General features: G+C 42.5%; 1 protein-coding gene across 1 annotated transcript; it reads left to right on the top strand.

The window, feature by feature from the left end:
- Positions 1-3,197: 3,197 nt before the first annotated feature.
- Positions 3,198-5,041, top strand: LOC311135801 (tubulin alpha chain-like; the record flags this gene model as incomplete). Its single annotated transcript, XM_084169842.1, has 3 exons — positions 3,198-3,417; positions 3,698-3,846; positions 4,058-5,041. Exons 1-3 carry the CDS (start codon positions 3,237-3,239, stop codon positions 5,039-5,041), a joined length of 1,314 nt encoding a protein of 437 aa, XP_084025968.1. The 5' UTR covers positions 3,198-3,236.
- Between the last annotated feature and the right edge of the window lie 7,096 nt (positions 5,042-12,137).

Genomic DNA, 12,137 nt, shown 5'->3' with positions numbered 1-12,137 from the left:
AGAGCAGTGATGTTTTGGGGCTGTCGCTGGGCAACACGGACTTTCAACTCCCTCCAAAGATTTTCTATGGGGTTGAGATCTGGAGACTGGCTAGGCCACTCCAGGACCTTGAAATGCTTCTTACGAAGCCACTCCTTCGTTGCCCGGGCGGTGTGTTTGGGATCATTGTCATGCTGAAAGACCCAGCCACCTTTCATCTTCAATGCCCTTGCTGATGGAAGGAGGTTTTCACTCAAAATCTCACGATACATGGCCCCATTCATTCTTTCCTTTACACGGATCAGTCGTCCTGGTCCCTTTGCAGAAAAACAGCCCCAAAGCATGATGTTTCCACCCCCATGCTTCACATTAGGTATGGTGTTCTTTGGATGCAACTCAGCATTCTTTGTCCTCCAAACACGACGAGTTGAGTTTTTACCAAAAAGTTCTATTTTGGTTTCATCTGACCATATGACATTCTCCCAATCCTCTTCTGGATCATCAAAATGCAGTCTAGCAAACTTCAGACGGGCCTGGACATGTACTGGCTTAAGCAGGGGGACACGTCTTGCACTGCAGGATTTGAGTCCCTGGCGGCTTTGTTACTTTGGTCCCAGCTCTCTGCAGGTCATTCACTAGGTCCCCCCGTGTGGTTCTGGGATTTTTGCTCACCGTTCTTGTGATCATTTTGACCCCACGGGGTGAGATCTTGCGTGGAGCCCCAGATCGAGGGAGATTATCAGTGGTCTTGTATGTCTTCCATTTCCTAATAATTGCTCCCACAGTTGATTTCTTCAAACCAAGCTGCTTACCTATTGCAGATTCAGTCTTCCCAGCCGGGTGCAGGTCTACAATTTTGTTTCTGGTGTCCTTTGACAGCTCTTTGGTCTTGGCCATAGTGGAGTTTGGAGTGTGACTGTTTGAGGTTGTGGACAGGTGTCTTTTATACTGATAACAAGTTCAAACAGGTGCCATTAATACAGGTAACGAGTGGAGGACAGAGGAGCCTCTTAAAGAAGAAGTTACAGGTCTGTGAGAGCCAGAAATCTTCCTTGTTTGTAGGTGACCAAATACTTATTTTCCACCATAATTTGCAAATAAATTCATTAAAAATCCTACAATGTGATTTTCTGGATTTTTTTTTCTCAATTTGTCTGTCATAGTTGACGTGTACCTATGATGAAAATTACAGGCCTCTCTCATCTTTTCAAGTGGGAGAACTTGCACAATTGGTGGCTGACTAAATACTTTTTTCCCCCACTGTACATCCTTGGTCACAACCACAATCCATATTTTTTTGGTTGAGTTCAAGACAACTGGGAAGTCGGCGCTCTAGAAAGAGGCCAGTGTTCCCGAGTTTGAATTGCGAGTTGGATGACCGTTCAAAACTATTTTTTTCCCAGTCAGAGCATGTCTTTTTCCGAGTTCCCAGTTGTCTTGAACGCAATGAAGTCGGAGATTTCCGGGTTCCCAGTTGTTTTGAAACGCGGCAATATACTGTACATCATTGGTCACAACCAATGATTTATATAAACCCTGGATTGCTGATGCTATGTATTGGCCCATGAGAGGCTTTGTCGCCACCAGTTGGAACTCCCCGGTAGGAGCAGTGCTCGATAGGAATGAAAGGAATTCTACAGTATTTCAATTAAATGATTCAAGGACAAAATTACATGTGTTTAAGTATTTTTTATTATAGTGGGGACATTAACATTAGTAATCCCCAAAATATATACTTTAAGGAAAATGTTTGTATATTTTAAATTTTTTAATTTGTATGTTTAGCTCACATAATATAATTTAAAAGTATGCATTAAGTTGTCTGTAATATAATAAACGTGGCAAAAACGAATGTAGACATTTATAAATGCATTTCTATAGCTTCCAGAACATTTTTTTTACAATGGTGTGGGAGTGTCAATATCGGTCATCTAGTGTATATATAAATCATTGGTCACAACTGATAGCGAGGACCAAAGTCAGAGAGGAAGAGGCGAAGCGAGAGGTTTTACTCGCCCCAAAATCTGTCCGTGTGCGAGATAAGACCTTTTTGTATGGAGGTCTACGAGAGACTGTCGAATTACTTGAGGCTCTATTTGATCAAATAGAAGTTTCGTAATGTTTAGGGCTGTTACAAATGTACTGATGTAAGTGGATACACGTGGCATTCCGGAAACTTTGAGAAAAAAACGACTTGTTGTTCACACACCTATCTGCCCTCTCATTGGCTAGAACGGTCCCACCTGATCTCGCATGCCTTCAATCACTGAGGACTTTATATTTCCATTGTCTGCTAAATGACTAAAATGTAAATGTAAATGTAATAATATTTGCCAAAGTGGATCATTGCTCCTGTTCACTGTAAATTGGGTTTGTGGAGAAAAATGTTGATTGGTTCTATAGTTCCTTGGATGAATGTTCTGTTAACATGACAACAAAGTGTATTTATGGAGTTTTTTAAATTATGGGTTTCATTTAAAAACTCTGACAGCAATGCAATACAACGCTGTAATTTCAATATTTGTGAATTATTTGAAAACTACTAGGCCGTGATCATCATTATAAAACAGACACTACCCCTTTCAAAGGTCAATTGAAAAGCCACACCTACTACACCTGTTGCCATATAAATTGAGCACATGAGAGAACTTGCCATTGAACGTGTTCAAAGGTGAGTGCGTACATTAAGCTGACACGAAAACGCAGGTGAACGTCTTACATTGACAAAACTGTTTCAGGGTTAATTAACTCCTCAAAAAGGCCACCTATCCCACGACTGCAAAAAAAAATGGTAAGTACTTCTTCAAATGACTGATTTGTTAGTTGATTGGGTTTTTCTTTATATAATTGTACTTCCACTACCCCTAATTTTCTATACTCAACAGTTACTATAGAAACTACGTAAATTAAAGTAGACGAGGAGTTTGATTAAAATGTTGGGAGGTCAAAGTTCCCTCTCCTCCCAACTTGTGTGCTGTGTTGGGACTGCGCTTTGGTATTTGTATTTATTATGGATCCCAATGAGCTGCTGCCAAGGCAGAAGCTACTCTGCCTGGGGTCAAGCAACCTCAAGGCAGTTACATGCAATTTTTAAAAACATTACGATACATTCTCAACAGATTTCACACTTCACTAAGTGGTAGAGAATCCTTACTGCTTCTCAACAGTGACTGGGCTTATTATTGTTGGACTAAAGTTTTATTTTTTCTTGACAGAGGGAGTGCATTTCTGTCCACATTGGCCAAGCAGGAGTCCAGATGGGCAACGCATGCTGGGAGTTGTATTGTCTGGAGCATGGTTTCCAGCCAGATGGGACCATCCATGAAAACGCTGCTCCTCAATTGACTAACTCATCGTTTGGCACCTTCTTCAGTGAGACTGGGGCCGGGAAATATGTTCCCAGGGCCATCTTCTTAGATCTGGAGCCTACTGTTGTGGGTGAGGAATAGCAAGCTGCTTGTATAGAGGTGATGGTCTGCCCTAGCCTGGTCCCAGATCTGTTTGTGGTTTTACCAACTCCTATGACCTTTGGAGTTGGCTAGACTGCACACAGATCTGGGACCTGGCTCTGTCCGCCCCAAATGGCAAACAGTTCATGGTATGCGTTTTGTAATGATTCAGTGTTTGTAGCAGTTGACGCTGTTCTATCCTCCTATGTGGTATTGCATTGCTTTTTTTTATATTGTGTTCCTATGTGTATGTCGACGATTTGTTGTAGATGAGATCAGGAATGGCCACTACCGTCAGCTTTATCACCCTGAACAACTCATCAGTGGCAAGGAGGATGCTGCCAATAACTACGCCCGTGGCCATTACACCATCGGCAAGGAGATTGTGGACTCCGTCATGGACAGGATGCGTAAAATGGTGAGCGGCTCGGAATGTTTAAAGGGCCGCTGGGATATTTACCAGCCGTTTTTAGATCATTTTAAATTGATATACCCATTGACTGGTTCGCTTGGCTCAACTAATAAGTCCATCATAACCCCAAAAATATAATTACTGTTGAATGTTTAGTTTCAAATCTCTCAAAGTACCAACATTGGGTGAATTACTAATGCTAATCTTCTGTCTTCAGGCTGATCAATGCACTGGACTACAGGGGTTCCTCATCTTCCATAGCTTTGGAGGAGGGACCGGCTCTGGCTTTGGTGCCCTGTTGATGGAACGCCTGTCGGTGGATTACGGCAAGAAGTCCAAACTAGAGTTCTCAGTCTACCCTGCTCCCCAGGTGTCCACAGCAGTGGTGGAGCCCTACAACTCCATCCTGACCACCCACACCACCCTGGAGCACTCTGACTGCTCTTTCATGGTGGACAACGAGGCCATCTTTGACATCTGCAAGCGTAACCTGGGAGTGGAGCGGCCGTCTTACACCAACCTGAACCGCCTCATTGCCCAGATCGTCTCCTCCATCACAGCCTCCCTGCGCTTTGATGGTGCGCTCAATGTAGACCTGACAGAGTTCCAGACCAACCTTGTGCCTTACCCCCGTATCCACTTCCCCCTGGTCACCTATGCCCCGATCATCTCAGCAGAAAAGGCCTACCATGAGCAGCTCTCTGTCCCTGAGATCACCAACGCCTGCTTTGAGCCGGCTAACCAGATGGTGAAGTGTGATCCCAGACGTGGCAAGTACATGGCCTGCTGCTTGCTGTACCGTGGCGACGTGGTTCCCAAAGACGTCAACGCAGCCATCGCCAGCATCAAGACCCGGCGCAGCATCCAGTTTGTGGACTGGTGTCCCACTGGGTTCAAGGTGGGGATCAACTACCAGCCCCCTACGGTGGTTCCTGGAGGAGACCAGGCCAAGGTCCAGAGGGCTGTGTGCATGCTGAGCAATACCACAGCCATCGCTGAGGCTTGGAGTCGTCTGGACCACAAGTTTGACCTGATGTACGCCAAGCGGGCCTTTGTGCACTGGTACGTGGGTGAGGGCATGGAGGAGGGAGAGTTCTCGGAGGCCAGAGAAGACCTGGCTGCTCTGGAGAAGGATTACGAGGAGGTGGGGACGGACTCTGGGGACGCCTGTGAGAATGAGGAATACACAATCCTAGAGTAACTTCTAATAAAAACAAGTATTTTGAGTTCTTGTCATACTTTTCATAGACCGTTGCACAATTTAGAAGTTTAAGATGGCTTGTTTGGCATGTGGATGTTTTGTAACTAGGTTGACGGGTCACATGATGGTTTAGCTAAGCTTTGTGGGAGATGGCGTTCTAGAGCAAAATGACTTAAAGGGTAACTGCACCTGCTGCTTTTGGCCTCATTTTTGCCTTCCCCTTCATGCTGGCGGCCATGACTAAAAAAAACGAAGCCAACTCAGGAAGTGCAGTTCCCCTTTTTTAAGTCGACGTTCCCTCCAAGCTGTGGGCAGGCACACAGCTCCCCTCGGACTGCTGCACTGATTAAATATCAGCCCGCGCAGAGAAGCACGAGATTGCACTTAACTAAAGTGGGAAACGCTAGAAAGTTAACACTATATAAATGTTTTGCTCTGCTGTGGGAATTGCGCTCGAATCAACGCAATATTAGCCACTTTCAATGTAACATACTGAAACAAAATGAACTATGCAAGACTTGGTACACTAACTGCAAGAGATTTTCTTTAAGGCAGCGCGCCTTGCAGTAGGATTCTATTGCATGACTCCGCCACGTACTCTGCAGACCAGTGCATCATAACCAATCAGAGTAGCAGTAGGCCTATATGCAAATGTACCATTTCACTTTGAACTGGACAGTATGAGCGGTCATGAGTAGATGCGCTTGTTTTGAGATCAAAGCGAGAGCTGCGCCGTAGCCACCTGTGCACAGTTGTTCATATTCTTTGCTAGTTTAGTGAGTTTATTAGCCCAGTTATAGCTCATTTCTGGTCAATGTCTTAAAGGGGCAGTGTTGTATTTTTGAGACGGTCTTGAATAAGTAGCCAATGGACAGAGGGTAGCATAATTTGTCTGATTCTCTGTTAATGGTATGGGAATAATGAATTTTTATTTTGTAAAGTGGTTTCCTGCGTCAAACACATTTTCATTCACCTTGTCTGAAGGATAAGTGGATTAACAAGTTAATGTCAATTCCTGCATGTTTCTTGCCAAAAACAATCAGAGGGAACGTTGGCCATGACCGAAGCCATGCGTGTTGGCTTGGCGGTGCACCATCTGTTAAAACCTTTCCTGCAGTTGTGTCCCCTGCACGCTGTTCTATTACTCTGTTTCCCCGACTTCCTGCAGGTTGAGCTCAATAACTACAGGTAGATGAATTGCGAGATGCCTGTGGAAGCTTTCAATAGGTTTGTAGCCTATAGAGTAATATGAGAATGCAATTGCTGAATTTATGTAGATATTCTGAACTGTTTCGATAACTATATTAAAGAAGCATTGTTTTTGTTTTGTCATTCGGCTACAAGATACAGTGCCCATCGTCGTTTTGTCAGCTAATGTGGTTACCTTGGTAACATGTCAGTGGTCATACCTTCCTGTGTGGTGGTAATGGGGTTACCTTGGTAACATGTCAGTGGTCATACCTTCCTGTGTGATGTCCCATATACAACAGGAGGTGTCCTGATCCCGGTGCAGAACACACAGGGTTTCTCCCTCTCCACTTTTGACTGATACAATTCGATAATAAAACACTACGAGTCAAAGTTGTCTGAAAATATTTTAGGCAGAGTACATCGGTATCAAGCCTGTCCGTCAGGACTACATCACATCTTGCAAGTCTCTTAAGTGCTGGCTCCATAGATGCATCCTGTGAACACATTCACTGTTCTAGTACCAATATCAGTTACTGTATGTTTGTCACCTATCCAATGTTGGAGTTTGAAGAGGTCAGACTAAACCTACCTAGTTCTGGTCTCCCCATCGACAACCTTTGGTGAGTAGGTGAGGCTGGAGGTAAGGTCTTTGCCAGCGCCCCCCCCCCCCCCAATGATGGCTCCTCAAAGTTACTGGTAATCGGTCAAACGCGCACACACACAGGGCACTGATTACATGATCAATGGTGGTTATGATTAGCGTGATGGAACCAACCTGATCGCTGCATTCACCTCGCTATTTCACTTCAGATATATCATATGTGAAGTGAAATAGAATGGTTAACACAGCGATCAGGCTGGTTCCACCGGGCTAGGTTACGAAGGTGAATTGGGACAAAACTTGAAACTGTTTTGACCTTTGACCAGGTCAAATGTCACCAACCTGATTTAAGTGTCCTCCCTGTTCCATTTCTAGGAATGCTCACAGCGAGGGCTTGTCTGGTGTTTCTGAGGGCCCCTTTACTGGTCTTCTCTATGTTGCGTGTTCGCTTTCAAACGGGACATCTCTCGAACAACTGCAGCGGGCAATCCTCATAACGTACTTCCTCATCTTATGATGTGGTGTTGACTGGGAGGGTCTGTGACAGGGTGATCGAATAGACAGCCATGTGGTAAATTGCATTTTGTTCTAGAGAAAGAACAAAGCTTTTTGATAATGCACTTCACAACCAAAAATGACTCTACTACTTGTATCTGTTTGGCTGGGTAATTAACCGACTAGTTGATGAAACCGGATATTTTTTTATACAACTTTTCACATTACCGTTGATGAAGCCGTCTGTGTCATCGGGGCGATACGCCATCCCATCTGGTTTGCGCTTAGTGGGACTATCATTTGTTTTTCAACAGGACAATGACCCAACACACCTCCAGGCTGTGTAAGGGCTATTTGACCAAGAAGGAGTGTGATGGAGTGCTGCATCAGATGACCTGGCCTCCACAATCACCCGACCTCAACCCAAATGAGATGGTTTGGGATGAGTTGGACCGCAGAGTGAAGGAAAAGCAGCCAACAAGTGCTCAGCATATGTGGGAACTCCTTCAAGACTATTGGAAAAGCATTCCAGGTGAAGCCGGTTGAGAGAATGCCCAAGAGTGTGCAAAGCTGTCATCAAGGCAAAGGGTGGCTACTTTGAAGAATCTCAAATATAAAATATATTTTGATTTGTTTAACACTTTTTTTGGTTACTACATGATTCCGTTATTTCATAGTTTCGATGTCTTCACTATTATTCTACAATGTAGCAAATAGTACAAATAAAGAAAAACCCTAGAATGAGTAGGTGTGTCCAAACTTTTGACTGGTACTGTAGGTCTGCCTTCCTTTGAATGCATTGGTGGCGATGACACAACAGAGTCCCATTCAATGAAGGGAAGTGGGAGGAGGGGCGATTTGAAGATGGAGTTTGGCAATAGACTCCCTGTGATCTGTTAACATAATTGTAATCCAAACCCTACCTTCATTTACTCATTGTGATGCACTGAGGTTCCAAAATTATCCTATTTACACTTTTGTAGTCAATTTTGACACTAGAATAAATGTTTCTGAGTCATAATCGATGCCACGAAGACCATTTTCGAAGGGATTAGTTGCTTTTCAGGAGCATTTGCTCATTAAGCAAAAATATTGCAGATTGCAACAGTTTTGACGCTCTTCAAGTTGTTCTTCTCCCTCAATGTTGCCAGAATAAAAATGTGTAGGCTATGGTTGAAGATCATTTATCTGCCATTTTTTAAAGCGTGCTGACCGATAACAGAAAACCGAAGACCGACAAATCAATCAAAATGGTTGCTTTTATTTAATTGTAAATAAGTTTTAACATTTTATTTTTTACAAAACAAATATTGTAGTGACTTTTTTTTTTGCAGTCTATATTCCAAAAATAAAGATAACTATGATAAATGTAAGGATTATGTTTGACTGCTGCAGTGAAAAGCATGTCGCTGTATTAGGGGAAACATGGCCTTGGGACTGAGGAAAGTAGTTTAATCACATGTGGTCTATGACACTCGAGCACAAACCAAGTAGTGCTGTGTGTGTACACTGATATCTATGGCTGTACACGTAGAATGGTTTTGATTTCAAGACTTTAGGGTGTATCATTTAGCTATACAATTCTCCTGATAGTTGTTGCATCCCAATTTTGTCCTGTTTCCAGATACTGTTTTACAAAACGCACCGTAGAGTCTGAGGGTGAACATGAAACCAGTGGAGGCTGCTGAGGGGAGGACGGCTCACAATAATAATGGCCGGAACGGAGCAAATGGAATGGCATCAAACACCTGGAAACCATGGAAACCATGTGTTTGATACCATTCCGCCTGATTCCGCTCCAGTCATTACCACGAGCCGCCCGTCCTCCCCAATTAAGGTCCCACCAACCTCCTGTGGATGAAACCCTCTTCATTCAATGTTCTGTAATTCCATTACAGACCAAAGGCACATGGTTGGTACAGAGTAAATACAAAAGTCCAAAGACAAAAATTAAACATCGAAATTAAATGACTGATTAACATTTATAACAGAGAAGAACACTAACATTGACTCATTTTCAAATTATACACTTCTATTGCAGCTTTTCTATTTTCAACAAGAACACCTAATACTGAGTTCGTAAGTGCATGGCATCTCATGAACAAGTGAGTGACAAGTAAATCTAAGAAAGCAAAAGTTCTGCTACTCCTGTTCGTAAACAAAAAGTAGAAGACGGTGGTGTTAATACAACGGTCAGCTGGGTTACGAAGCAACGCATCAATATTTGAGCTCAGAGCAATGACACGTGATCTGATGTGGTGATTTCAACATTGAGGGTCAGACTAGCCCGATTGCCAGTTTTGTTTGTGCTGTCGTGCCAACTCCTTGTCACTCATTGTCATGTTTCGCTAAGCAAGAACACAAAATCACACTGGCACTCAGGCTACGGTCTGACGGTCATTATCTTTCAAGCAGGTCCTGTAGTCTTCAATTTCAACATTAACGTTACTACACCATAGGACCATAGCAGTTAAGCAGTTGCACAAAGGCTATTATAGGCATTTATCGCAATAGAAGATGCCGTAAAAAAGAAACACATATAGATGTCCAAGGAGCCCTTTGTCTCAATACAGTTTCTAGAGAGACAGTGCTAGTAATGTGCTCCTACTAATGGTTCACAATAGAAAGCAATACACTATTTGGGTTTAAACATCACTGCAAAAAATGTCTACAATTACGGTAGTTTGGTACGACATAAATGTTTATCTTTTGATCCTAAATGTTTGCCATAAGGATGACAACAAGCATCAAAACCTGAAGTTATGGTTTTCATCAGCAGCTATGGTAATGCAGAGATAATGTAGAGATGATAGTACATTTAGATAATGCAGAACCTGATATGTGAGTTAAAAGTTTCAGTCCATTTCTGTCTAAAATATCAACCAAAACACAATGGCATATGGACGTCCCTGTATAACAGAAATGCAGTCTATTCTATTGATAAAAAAACGAAAATACTATTCTGTAAATACATTCTAAAGGGATCTGATCTTCAAGTTACACATTTTAATAACCTTCATTCTTTTGTTTCAGACAAGATGGCCCCCGCACTATATGGCACAGGAGAATTGGCTGAAGTGTCAAGCCTAACAGCGATTCAGTCGAAAAAAAACCTGTCCTTGTTTTACACAGTGTAGAGTGCCATTGGTTTGTTGGCTCGTTCACAATGGCGGCAATAAGCCAGTGATGTGTTTATTTTTTATTTTATTTTTTATAGATCTGCCAGATACAGTGCATACTGTAGTAGGATCAAGACTCACCTAATGAATGTACCCACTGGGCACAAGCGTCTCACCTAAGGAATGTGGGCAGATGTCACATTTGAAAAATCAGATGCTTAACACTTACAAAAATGCTCACTTGCAAAATATCACCTCATGCAAGTTCAACGAGATGGTGACCCATGTGTTAGGTATGGACGGTATTGTAGATATTTTCAATAACATAACAAACATAGTCAGACGTCATTTTTGTTCACTAATTTGAACGTATTCAACCAACCAAGTTTTGAAAAATCTATTTAAACAGTGCATGAACAAATAAAAATACGTAACATTTTTTAAAAATATATATATATATATATATGAATCCAAATTCATTAAGAAGACACACTCATTACATGAATCGTTTAGCCTTCGTTGCTCAGTAAAGCATTTTTACCACTTCCTTGACACTTATGGTTATAATAATCACTTTTGAAGCCATCTCATGATGCACAAGGTGCATAGTTTCTAGCATAGTGCCCCTGAGAATGGAATGATACCTGAATAATCTACACACATCTTTAGGACATATCATTAGGACACACACACACACAGGGCTGGTTTCCCAGATACAGATGAAGGGTTCAATTCAAATCAGCTCCGCTTTAGCCAACATCCTAATAGCAGTTGTTTTGACGGCGTCAGGGGTGGAACTGCATAGAGGGGTCAAATCCACAAGCGGGTCCCGGCGTTATACCTAAATTTGAAATTTCCATTGGCTGCACGGAGTGTCATTAAGAGAAATCCGATGCAGCCTTGTTTACAAGTTTGGAACACTGGAATGTGAGATGGAATCTACACCTCCATTAGGATGATAGAAATCCTCATAATTTCGTTTAATGATTTTAAATTTGAGCTTCATTATTTATATACAGTATATCTATAGTGGGGCGGATGTGGCTTCATGACAACGATAGCAAGAGCAGCTGCTCACTGATTTGACAGCTCCAATGCAGTTCCACCTCTGACACCACCAAAACATCTGCTATGCGGGTGTCTGCTGTCGTCGGTTAATGCTTGATCTGATTGAATCTAGGCCTAAGGCTAGTCCCAGGCTTCATCTGAGTCTGGGAAGCTGTTCCCATCGTGTTCTGTTGGATTCCAAAAACACATTCCCTTTCCTCACCTTCTCTAATCTACAAGCAATGTAGTGATGGCTTCACAAAGCCCTATTGTTATCATTGAAATATACAAGGACAAGTAGGCTAATTAAGGGCCAGAGGGACAAGTAGGCTAACTAAGGGCCAGAGGGAAGGATGCACGTTTTTGTAACGGGATCCTACCTTCCTTACTTGCAAAATATTACAATGGGATTAGAAGTGAATAACAGGTATCAAACAGTTTGTATTTTAAAGAATGTTTGAAACAGCTGGTCAAATTGGCCATGTACTGTATGTCAACACATTTTGACAGGGACTTTCGGAAGATTAGCCCTATCTTGTGGGTTAGTCCAGATCCAAATAAACAAAGTAGCAAAACAAATAAATGGAGATATATCAAAATAATAGTCTAACTAGTGCCACAATGATTTACACTTCCATTGGAG

This window comes from Coregonus lavaretus (assembly GCF_964263955.1).
Source record: "Coregonus lavaretus genome assembly, chromosome: 10".
In the NCBI taxonomy this organism is placed as follows: Eukaryota; Metazoa; Chordata; class Actinopteri; order Salmoniformes; family Salmonidae; genus Coregonus; species Coregonus lavaretus.
The sequence above is the reverse complement of the archived record's forward strand: the minus strand, read 5'-3'. Positions and strand labels throughout refer to the sequence as shown.